At 41.7% G+C, this 12,747-nt stretch overlaps 1 protein-coding gene across 1 annotated transcript in view; it reads left to right on the plus strand.

The window, feature by feature from the left end:
- The first annotated feature begins 569 nt into the window (after positions 1 to 569).
- tcf7 (transcription factor 7) overlaps positions 570 to 12,747 on the plus strand; it is a 64,601-nt gene continuing 52,423 nt past the window's right edge. The window contains 4 exon segments of the mRNA XM_084029369.1: positions 570 to 1,088; positions 1,362 to 1,428; positions 2,525 to 2,602; positions 2,605 to 2,630. Coding sequence (XP_083885495.1) covers positions 906 to 1,088; positions 1,362 to 1,428; positions 2,525 to 2,602; positions 2,605 to 2,630 — 354 coding nt within the window. The 5' untranslated portion in view covers positions 570 to 905.

Here is a 12,747-nt window from a genome sequence, read left to right on the forward strand (position 1 = left end):
AAGCATGTTTGTTCTAGTAAACAATTAAAAAACAAATAAAGAATATCATCAAGATTCTCCAACAATATTAAATATTTATAAAAAGTGTGTTTGTGTATATAAAGTTAGTGATATGAAATCATTATTTAATACGTATGTTGCTCATATCAAAAGATGATACTTATAATGTAACATATTTAAACTGTAAATAAAGAAGAAAAAATAAAACATTATGTTTCCCAAAAACCAGAATACATGATTGCAATCAGCAGTCCTGATACATGCAGAATATCTACCAAAATAAAAGCTCTTATCTCCATTTTATCTTATCTCTATCTTTTTTACTTAACATTTTTTTTTACTTTATTGAAAGTTGCCAGCACATACAAATTAATATAAACACTACAATTATGCTGGGATATTTGACTTGAATGAAGTTTTGAGGGCAGCCAGGGGAGAGATGCTGTCTCTTTAAGAAGCTCAGCCCTCTGCCGAAACAATCGGTACACCCCCCTCCTCCTCCCTCCTCCTCCTCCTCCTCCTCCTCTCTCCCTCCTCCTCCCCTCGCAACTCATCGGACCTGTCAATCATCCGGTCGGCAGCCCTTTGATGTCGGGACTCCTCGCCTTGTCTTGGGCTCAAATGAGCTGTTTGCTGTTGTAGGAAACATTAGTCCTCTAGCAGCCAGCCAGCCAGGGGGACGACACATCGCAACTTTTTTTCTCTTCTTCTTCTCCCCCCCACCACCAATGTATGTGGCGGAGGTTTCTACACTTCGGAGGACTGAGGAACAAGAAAAGTCCTTTTAGTTATTTATACTTTTTTGTTATAGTGGGGTGTTTTTTTGCGTTAATATCGCGAAGGAAGCGGTAAAAGAAGAAGAAGAAGAAGAAGAAGAAGAAGAAGAAGAAGGAGAAGAAGTCGACATGCCTCAGCTCAGCAGCGGCGGCGGGGACGACCTGGGAGCGAATGATGAGATGATAGCGTTCAAAGACGAGGGCGAGCAGGAGGAGAAGATCCAGGAAAACGCGTTCACGGAGAGAGACCTGGCCGACCTCAAGTCCTCCCTGGTGAACGAGTCGGAAATAAATCAAAGTCCGAGCGCAGCGGTAGGTGGCACGGGGGGGGGAGAGAGAGGGGGGAGGAGGGGGGAGTAGTGGACGTAACGCGGAAAAGTGCGCGTGTGTGTTTTTGTTGAATGAAATATGAAATACCTCCATGGTTATAATGTAGCACTCCCAGAATGTTACATTGTAACACACCGCGAACTGTGATAATGTTGCTGTAAAGTCTATGCAACACCTGGTTGGTCTGTTTTACTTTACACGTCTTTTTGACTTTTTTTGGAGAGTTTTATCTTGTTTGTTGTCCCCGTTTTCCAGGCGGTCAGACGGGGACAGGGCGAGCACAGGGGCTACCCAGAAAAACACCGGGAGCATCTCGACGGAGGTAAGAGGAAGCTACATCTCCACACACACACGGGCTTTCTTTTTTTCTTTCTTTTTGTTTGAGTAGCCACTACTAGCGAGGAGGACACGTGTTTCAAAAACTTTGTAGGTTGTGTACACTGCAAAAGGTGAACACCTTTGCTTTGAATGTCCATTTACAAAAAAACTAAAAAAAATGTGTGAACATGAAGTCCTTAAAGGGGCCAGTTCACCCCCCCAAAAATGCATAATTTACCTTTATCTACCTGTATTGTTGTTCTCCATGGAGTGACACTAAAGTTTAAAAATATACATTCAGCACATTTGCATGTATAAATACATTGATACATGTCTGCATTTATTTTAGATTTGTGTTTTTTAGAGCCAAACATTGACATACTTTTGCAGTGTAGTTTTTCATCAGACCCGGGTCGTTAGAGGTTTATTATTTAAAAAAAAAAAGGATAAGATGCACGTATGCAAGGCATGTTTAATTATGTGGGCTTGTGTCGTGTCAGTAATACCAATAATGTATCGAAAAGGGAAAAATGGTGAAATGGGGATTTCAAATGCATCTATATGGGAATAACCCACAGAAAACATTTTTTACAGTTCTGATTCATTCTTCTGTCACCTTAGTTACCGTCATGTTAAAAGTATTTTTTTTGGGGGGGTGAGCTTAGCGTCCCATGCAGATCAGATATAACGTAGTTACAGCTGACCCACGGCCTCCGATGCTTAATATGGGAGGTGGTGGTGAGAGATAAATTAACACACAGGCTCCAGGAGTTCACGCCTCTCAGGCTAGGTGATGCTTGTAACGCTTTTTGTCTCAAGTGTTGTCGTCTGTGCTCACACGAGGATACAACATGTAGTAACTCCAGCACTTGTGAATAGCTTGACTCTGCTTTGTATGCACGTCTATTTTGGATGTTTTATATAAGGCTCACGTTTGAGTTTATATGCTTGGCTGCAGAATTTAACATGATACCACACTGATTCCCGTCCACTCAGACACCAAAGTAAAAGATTTTGCTCAGCAAATATAAAATAAGTCCCGTTAAAATCCTCGTGAAGTCATTGAGTTTCTAACTCTTTGGTTTTGTCGTTGTTTTCAGTGTCGAAGCAGCAAGATGGAGGCATGTACAAGACGACGGCGTATCCGGGGTATCCGTTCCTGATGCTGCCGGACCCCTACCTCCCAACAGCTCGGTGTCTCCATCTGTAAGTCCATTTGTCTTTTTAATTCTCACGCTGGCTACAAATGAACTGGTTGTTGTTGTTTTTCTCAATGTGGTTTCCTGTGTGATGGCGGCTGAAGGACAGCCAGATGAGGCCTTTGTGTGTTTTTAACGTCCAATTTCGGACTCCGGTGCAAAGTTGTGCACTTCATCTGCTGATATTGTTTCTGCATCATTTGTGTTTCATGAGGAATCATTTTATTCCACTACTTGAACACAGCTTAAGACGGCGTTTGTCATTTAGGTTTAAGTCACAAACTGTATATGTGCTTGGATTTTCGGGCTTTGAACTCGTCTGTTTCCCGTCGAACTGCCGTCTGCCGAAAAACATGCTTTCCCTCATGAACGCCGCAGCCTCACGAGGGGAACGCATGAGGAAGAAAGAGAAGAAAAAAGAGCTTGTTTTTGTTTACGCCTTTTTGCCGAAGTTGGAATTTCATTGATGTCGTCATCGCGAGGCGTTTCACATGACGTCTCCCATCTGCTTTTTTTTGTCTTAATGGTCCCTCTTGAGTGTTAAACCGCTAAGACAAACATCAAGAAAGAACTCGTGGACGGATGTCAAGAGTGCAGTATCATCCAAAGGCTTGACAGGCCTTTAAAAAAAAGAGATGAATCATAAAATCCCTCCCAGTCAGCCCAACCGATATCCATGGATAGGCTGACTAATTGCACCAAACATGAGCGGTTGTGCCTAATTCATTTTTCACGTGCTGCGTAATCCTGTTGCCTGAATTAACCCTCCGCTCTCTCAGACAAGACGCCTGCTAAACGGCAGAGATGCATGTTCATGAGATCACATGTGACTTTGGGGCTGATCTAACGAGGCACAGTGAAGTAGGAATCCGCTGTATCACTAAATCTTTTTTTTAATGGTGGAAAATGCGATTAGCCTGAGTGTTTTTTGTTTTTTTAGCTGCACTGTCTTCCATGTTTTTGGGTCGAGGCCCATCGGTTGGTCATGGGAGGTTGGAGTGAAATCCTCTAAAAAAAAATACCTCACATTTAATTAATTATTCAAGCTCTAGTCTATTGGGAAATAACTTTAATTATATTTCATGGCATATCTGTGATGTTTGTGCTTTACAGTTTGGACGCAACACAACTGCAAAGTTGTTGCCTGAGAGAAAAAAGAAAAATAAGTACAATTTTACGGTGTTTTTACGGTGATTTCTTTTTTTCTTGGAAAGAAAAACCCCTAGACAGTAGACCGTAGTACTGTCCACTTGTTTAGGTCTCAGCTTTACACACAGAAGATGTATTTGTTTTGCCAGAGAGGGGCTTGTTGGTACAGCAGCATCGTTATAACTGGTTTTAAACTTCTTCCAGCTGTTCTATCATATGTCAGCTAACCTTACGCTCTGATTGAAAATATGATTTGAACAACAAGAGAGCACGCATACTCGTATTTCCTTTTAAACATCTTTTTTTTTTTACATTTCGTTGCATAACCCAACACATCCGGCGTCGCCTTTTGACAAACACGGTGTGACGTCGCGCGTCAACGTGTCGCCACTTCTTTTCACCTCCCTCCCTCCATCAAAGCCTCTCGGAGGTTGTTTTTGCCGAGGGTGGGGGTGATGGGGGTAGATGGGTGGTGGTGGGTTGGTATGGTGGTGTATGAAGAGCACTTTCTTTCCTTGTGTGTCTTGGAGACTCCACACAATGCTCACTTGTTGCTGCCTCCCTTGTAATTAGGTGGCTGGTTGCGAGGCGGTAGCGGCGTATCGGCCCGTCTACCTGCCACTTGAAAGGCTGAGCATAGTTAAGAGGGGGGGGGGGGGGGGGGGGGGTGATGGATGGAAGAGCTGGAAACTACAGGTCTGGGAGGCTTGCAGGAAAAAAAGGGCTGTTTGGTGTTTTCCTAATGTTGTGGTGTTTAAGTGGGACAAGGCAACGCATGTGTGTCCATGTCTGTCTCGCTGTCCTTCTGTCTCCCTGTCCTTCTGTCTTGCTGTCCTTCTGTCTCGCTGTCCTTCTGTCTCGCTGTCCTTCTGTCTCCCTGTCCTTATGTCTCGCTGTCTTGCTGTCTTATGTCTAGCTGTCCTTATCTCTCCCTGTATGTCTGTTTTGCTGTTCTTCTGTCTCCCTGTCCTTATGTCTTGCTGTCTAATGTCTAGCTGTCCTTATCTCTCCCTGTATGTCTGTCTTGCTGTCCTTCTGTCTGTCTGTCCTTCTGTCTCCCTGTCCTTGTGTCTCCCTGTATGTCTGTCTTTCCTTCTGCCTGTCTGTCCTTCTGTCTCGCTGTCTTGCTGTCCTTCTGTCTGTCTGTCTTTCCTTCTGTCTGTCTGTCCTTCTGTCTCCCTGTCCTTATGTCTTGCTGTCCTTATGTCTTGCTGTCCTTATGTCTCCCTGTCCTTATGTCTAGCTGTCCTTCTGTCTGTCTGTCCTTCTGTCTTGCCATCATGGCGTTGAGAGTTTCACGCTGCTAGTATCTTCCGGTTTGGCCAACTCTACGAAGTGAAGCAGCTTGTCGAGTAATCATTTAGTGTATTAAATGTCCAATAATGGTGATATTCAACATTTAAACAATGTCATACTGATATTAAATTATTATAAGTATTATATCCTGATGGTTGATAAAAGTTAAAAATAGATAAATAAATAAAAAAATATATATATGTCACGTTTGACCAGTCTTGGCTAGATTAGGAAGTTATTTCAGATAAACAATCATGTGTTCATGCAGATATTTTTTATTATGTTTGCAGCTCAAATACATAGTCTGTAAATCAATATCATGAGTGATTTTTAAAGGAGGAAAAAAAACATTTTCATGGTTCCAGCTTCTCGTGTGTGATGATTTGCCAATACCTTGGGTACTGAGACATTGTGAGGAATATTTCGTATTAGTTCATAAAATAATCTGTAGATTATTTGCGAGTGCAAAGACCCTGACTGCTGTTATTACGAGTTGCTTTGGAAACAAGGAAAATCACTCTCGGTAGCCCAAAAGTGTGAATAATTTTTTGCAGCCAGATTGTTGGGAGGCTGTTGACGGTAATCATCTATAAATCAGTGGGAGGCTGAATGTTGTCAGCATTTACTGGCTAAGATGAACAAACAACAGCAACTTCTCAAACAGCTTTTTCCAGTAAACTCATTGTGAGAGCATCAGCCGAATGACAGTTTATAATAATATAGTAATATGTGTCTGTCTGTATCTTCCCCTCCTCCTTTTGATACAAGACCAATCTAATAATTCTTCATTTTGTTTCAGAATATTTATTTTTGCTTATTTTATATATATTTTTATTTGATTTATGTGTAAGGATTAGATGAGGACAAACTAGTCAGGGGGAAAAAAACTTTTTAATAGGGGAAAAATAGAAGAAACTTCAGGGCAACCTCCTCTCAGGATGGGCAGCAATCTAATAAATGTCATGTGTACAGAATTAACCAGATAATCCGATCACAACATAGTCAATCCATGTGATAGATAATAATAGAAAAATATTACCACAATAGTAACAGCAGAAGGGGTTATAATAGTTATAATAGTAGCAGTAATAAAGACGTCAAATCACATTTGAGGGACGTTTTTGTTCTGAAAAGATTAACATGATTTAACATTTTCACCCAAACCAGATTATCTGAAAAAGACAAAAAAATATATAGACGAGAGGAATCATGCTCCTTTATTATTGTGGTATTAATGTTAACATCTCTGCTGCTGCAAAGTGTATTCCCTCCGTATCCCATCCAGTAATTCTCCCTATTACAGATGTCACGGGGGGCATTTCACTGTTCATTACATGAAAGTAGCCGTCGCTCGTCCTTTCAGAGGAAGTGGCCAAAGAAGGAGATTTGTGGGATTCAGAGATATGACAGAACTCCGCCAGCTCGTTGTGTTTTAGATAAAGCTTCATCTGTGTGTGTTTTCTGTTTGAATTCATTAAGTAATGTGTGCGTATTGAAGGTTTTGGCATGTTTTCAGAGTGTTTTTCTCCTCAAGTTTGTTGCCCTAGGCTTGTGTTTGCATCCAGGGTTGTTGTGTGTTCGTGCTCATGTTTGCTGCATGAGTTGTGTGTCAGTGTGTGTTTGCAGCTCGTGGATGTGCAGAGCGTTAGACCTTGGCTGTGTGTGCATAATGCTGTGGATTACCAGCAGAGTGTTTTTTTTTTTTAAGGGATCATGAGTCTTTTGTCGTCTCGAGGAGTCAAACCCCAGTGGAGGGGGGATTGTGAGTGTTTTCGTTCTCTTCAGCATCCACCCATCTTCTTCCCCCTTTCTCTTCGCCTTTTTCCACCTTTCCACCTCTTTTCCTGCTTTCGGCTGCCTTCAACCTTCAACATCTGAGCTGGCTTTAAAACTCATTCATTCCTCTCTGAGAAAACTTCATGATACTTGTTGAGAACCATAAAAAAGATAAAGAGAGACGGAGGAGTTTATTTTGCAACTTAAGGACCTCTGCCAGCTCAGTGAGCGCTGCTGAGTGAATATATATTTCTTGATTTGTGGTTTTTAAAGAAGTTTTCTTCAAAGACGTAATGTTGAAAGCCCAAAACACAAGTTTGGTCTATTTGCCTAAATATTAGTTCATTATTAACCTATCTCTTTTTAAATAGAACTGTGTAAGAGCAGTGTTTCCCCTGAAATGTCTGATATTACTGGGCAGCGTTGGTTATTAACAAAGGTGGCACAAATATGTGTGTTAGTACTTTTTATGTATGAACTTCTGTCTCCTGAGCTTCTTTATGTCATCAAATCTTTGGCCACTCCTCGGTTACAATATTCTTTAAAATGATTGTTTGATTGATAGCAGGGTATGGACTTTTAAATGCACTTCTCTGGATAACATTGAGTTAAAAATGTACCTTACATAACTGAAGCTGCACTTCCTGCAGCTGCTTCACAATAAAAGCCCATCAGCGTCATGCAAACAGCAGCTTGTGTCGGATCAAAGTAAAGAAGAAGAAGAAGAAGGCACATTGCTTGATTCTTAATGGAGATTAGTTGGTTGCTAAACAACTGAACAACTAAAACAAAAACAGGGGGCTGTACTTCTATTTTTTTGACCAATGCCACATGGAGTGATTGGTGGTTACATTTTTGTGATTTAGACTAGATTTGGATCGATATCTTTTACAAACCATCTTTTTATTAGTTTAGCATTTGTCCACTGTTAAGTTTGAAAGAAGCATAGAAAATAAACGCCTATTTGTATGATTTACACGCAGCCAATCAGCGCAAATGTTTTTTGGTCGATTGCCTGCCTGCACACGACTCAGAGATGTCTGCGTCCAGGATGGGGGGCAGCTAGCAGCTAACAGTGCTATTGTCTGTAAAACTGAAAGGCGATTCAACCTAACTTGTGATATTCGGCTGCGTGCCATCTTCTTCACTGTCGGCGAGGCTGTGAAACTCCCTGTGATGTGGAAGCTGTGGTCACGTGAAGATGTCAACAAGCTCTGAAGACAGACACGCCACCCCTGAAACACTCTCCAAGTCATTGTACCTGGGTACAGACTGAAACATTACCAGTTACTCTGGGATTACAGCATAATGTTTGTTTTGTAAATGCTGTCACTGGAATGTACAAGCCGGCGCGTTAACAGCTCGCTGTGCTGCCTCGTTTGGGGGAATTTCCTGCTCATTTGACATTTGATTTCAGACTAAAAATGACAGGAAGAGTGCAGAGTTTCTGTGTTTGGGAAGGGTAGGGGTGAAACCTCATCACTTCTAATCGCCATCTCTAAATATTCAGCTGCTGCTGTTTTTTTTAAAGTTTTTAAATATCCCCTCACAACTTTTTCTGAACACAGAATTTCCAAACAAGTTTAATTATAATTAGCCACTTCAAGATCATTATTTGGTGCTAAAAGCTCCATGTCTTTGAATGTAAACTTACCTCACATCCACTCAGAAATCATCTGTTGTTGGTAACAAGTCCCTACTTTTCCTCCTCGTATCTCCCAAATAATTCAAAGTCCATCCTGCCAAGATCAAGGGAATGGCATGTGTGTGTGCAAGTCTCTAGGATCTTGCCACTTCCTTGTTTCCTATTGTATTGCAGCGCTGACAGGGGGGTTGTTCAGCCAGCCCCTAGTCTCATGGTAAACAATGGCAGCAACACTGGCTGAGGCCTCCCTAATCCCCCCCCTCCTTATTCAGACCCAGGGGCTGGGATGAGCGGCACCGGGGCCTCCCTGCCTCTGACTGGCTACGATAAGGACCCCGCCGCTCGGCTTTAAGAGGCCTTAAAAGAAAAGCAGCTTTCACTGGAAGGCAGGGAAAGCTCTCAAACATCTCCCAACTATCTGTTTTAAGGGACTTGTTTTCTAAACGGCTTTTTAGAGAAAGGTAACAACTGTTGCATGATGGGATAGAGGAACTGGCACTGGAGCCTCAGTTCGCCATTGTTGCGACGTATGTAAGCGCGAGATTACAGTTGTGTAAAGTCTGCGATTATTGAGTGAAATGAGGATTGACGATTGGACGGCAAATCTCCAGGATTGCTCTCAGCCAAACATGCAACATTTTTCCCCCTCGTCTTTGTGTTGAGATTATGAGACAAGTTTCCTCAAACACACCACATGTATTGTTGTCTCGTTTTATATTATATTAATGAATGAAGCCATTTGGACCACAGCAGGCTTTTAAACCTTGAAAATTGCCTTTCAAAAGCATGAATAAAAACCCTTTTGTACAACGTTAGTGGTGCAGCGTGGAGCACTGCTCCCGTCCTTGGGCTAGTTCATTCATTTGAGAAGAAATATAATTCAACTTTCTTTTTGAAAGAGCAATTTCCGTGGTTTTCTGACCTGATGATAGCAGCAAGAGGATATTACTTTCTCCATAGTTTATTTGGTTTATCAGCTGGCCAAAACCCAAAGCTATAGCATAACAGATGTATATTTAATTACTTAATAACTGTGTGTAGCAGGAAGTCTCAGGTAGACGGATGCCCCTACGCTGCTTCGAAAAGCCACAGGAAATAGATCAAAATAGATGTGAATAAGGAGCGATAATTAGACTGTATAGAGGGGGAGGGCTCGAGAGCTAAAGAAAGCCTTATAGAGGAAAGTGTAGATCAAAATACAAATGACCAGAAGAGCGCCCTCGTCGCCCCGTCAGGCTTTGAAGTAGCTGTGAAGGCACCTAAGAGAGAAACTATTTCAAGAGGCGGAAATGTTAAAAGCATATCAGAAGGCGAGGAAAACCCCCTTCAGATGGCCCCGAGGTGTTTATACCTGTAATTATTCATCCATTTATTTCTTTTCCGGCACAGGAAGTTGGGAACGGGGGGGGAGGAAAGAAATTGTAGAGCAATAAAAGACAGGTGTTGGTGAAGGAAGTAAGCGTTAGTTTGATATTATTAAGTCTGTGTCTGACTTTTTTATGCATTCAGCTCTTTAGACTGTCTATAAGAAGTCTTTCATTGGTCTGTGGACTCCCGTTTCGAAGCCTTTGTGTTTTGACATGAGAAGGTGGAGCGAAGACGTTTTTAAATGAACCTTCATGTCCTGAAAAACATACTGTGAAAGGGTTAATGCTGTAAGATGGACAATATCAATCACAAGGTAGCCCCGCCCCTAAATCATCCCCTGCTTTATTGTCTATTTGACTCTAAATGGATGTACTAAATGAACATGCTGGATTGAAGAAGACTTGAAACTAGAGATTGAGACCATAAACTCGTGTTTAAGTAGAACATAAAATATCTAGATTAGAACGTCTGATTAATTGCGATGCACGTGGTTGAGACGGTGTGTTACTTCATGTTGTTGATGCAGGTTCTTCTCTAAATGCGATCACACTTCCCATAATTCCTCCCAAGCTTCCTGTTATCAAAGAACATGCCAGAGATCAATCATGTTGGCGTTTTTTTTTTTTTCATATGTATTTCATTTTTGCCTTTTCACTTTCATTGAAATTAACTTGAGCGTCATCTCCGGTTTTCATGCTGTGCATCTCCCGTTAGATAACCGTTTTTAAGTCATAAATCAAGTGAAACTGCCACATTTTTCTGGTTCCAGCTTCTGATAATGTGAGGATTTTGCCGCTCCACGTCATTACAGGAGCTCACAAAGAAGCATCCTCTTTGAATGCAGACAGACGTCACAGGAATTTCTCTCGACTGAAACTTTCATCAGAGAAGAAGGGAGAGAGACGGAAACGGGCAGAGAGAGAGACGGAGGATAGGTTTCAAGTCTTTGTTTGGGCGCCGGTGTTTGTCTGCGAGGTGTGTGTGTGTGTGTGTGTGTGTGTGTGTGTGTGTGTGTGTGTGTGTGTGTGTGTGTGTGTGTGTGTGTGTGTGTGTGTGTGTGTGTGTGTGTGTGTGTGTGTGTGTGTGTGTGTGTGTGTGTGTGTGTGTGTGTGTGTGTGAGAGACAGAGTTTAGGGATGTTGCACCCAGGTGAGTCACTGGTCTGTGGAGCGAAACCATACAGTTTCTCCTGTGTCGTTGTTTACAGAGTGAGCTGTCTGGCCTCCCAGATGTGTGTTCTCAGCTCGTAGTTAATCAATGACAGCATTGTCTCTCTCTCTCTCTCTCACACACACACACACACACACACACACACACTCTCTCACACACACACACACACACACACCAAGTTGGTTATCAAAATACCCCAAGATCTACCCGTCCGTACTTCACACGTGGTCTGTTCGTCTTTTAAAATAAGAAAATGGTAAAGCCGTCGCTCTGAGATCTTTATATATATATATATATATATATATATATATATATATATATATATATATATATATATAAAACCTCAAGATACACTTGTATTGATCGCCATTTCGACTCATAACCCTGTTTACAGAAATGTGCGAATGTCGTGCAGAAAGTCGAACATGACAAAGCATTTCCTGCAGCGTGTCATTAAAACAACATTTTTGCCGTGCTCAGTCACAGTTGCGTGACCAACTTAAGTATAAAAGTGTAAAAACAACATGTAACTCGGATATGGCAGTAAAGAGTGTCCAACATGACGGCAGACAGCAGATCCCGTTAAATTAAAAATAAATGGAGCACATTTTTGATCCAACAGAGATCTTCAGTCTGGTGTTTTCAAGCTAAATTAAATGCATTGTTTGTCTTCAATGCAGAGAATATTCACATTTCTGTTGTTGTTTTTTGTATTATTTTTAGCTCAGGGTTGTTTTATGAATGCCGAATATAGTTTAAAAAAAAAAAACATAATATCTGATTTATACCAACAATAGTAAGTAAATATTGTGAGTGCAGCAAACAGACACTCCACAGAGTCAGCAGGTCAGCGGGTCACAACCTGTACATGTTTGAATCCCTCTCGTGACCCTGATCATTAACGGCTGCAACTATCCGTCATCCCGTAGCCCCGGGGTCGGCGGTTCGATCCCGGGCTCTGGTCGCTTTACAGCAGCTGCTAATGCTCAGGATGGGTCACATGTCCTGTATGTACCTGTATGTACATATGTGGCGATTTGAAATGGAGTTTAAAAATGTTATTTTAAATAAAATGCATGTGGGAATCTGACTTCAGAAGCAATTAATAAAAAATAATCAGATTCCAGATGTCTTGACATGTTCCGATATTATTTGCTCCTTACTGATTCCCATGGCGAAACTCAGCCGATGCCGGTTTGTTAAAAATCCCTTTTTTTCTGGTGAAATATTGCCAAAGCGCTGATATTTTGCTAGCTCTGGTTGAGATCACTCTTTGACTAACTCTGTCATCTAGCGATGGTGTTTTTTTGGAGCTGATGATGGACGTAGTTAACGAGTGTGAGCATGGACAGGAAGTACGGATCAGGTGATGTGTCGATGTTGTTGTAATGTTAATGAGCTGATCGATGGATATGATAACATGATATTGGCATGCATAGATAAACCGAGGACTGTCTGATCACAACAACCTGCACCTGCAGATGAGTGGAGCTTTATTAATAATGAATAATGACCATGCATGGTCTCAATCAACACCGCATTCGTTTCTCTGCTTTTCACCCTTATTACTCAGCACATCCACTTTGCAGGAGTAATATACAAAGTGTGTTTCTTGTTTTTAATCCCCTTTGCTGCTGTTATTAAAAAGCTGCCGCTCATTGTATCGACGAGGGGAAATCCAGTTGTCGACAGGTTCTGTCTTTTGTGGGGAAATCGGACGA

The sequence above is a fragment of the Eutrigla gurnardus genome, assembly GCF_963514095.1.
Source record: "Eutrigla gurnardus genome assembly, chromosome: 15".
In the NCBI taxonomy this organism is placed as follows: Eukaryota; Metazoa; Chordata; class Actinopteri; order Perciformes; family Triglidae; genus Eutrigla; species Eutrigla gurnardus.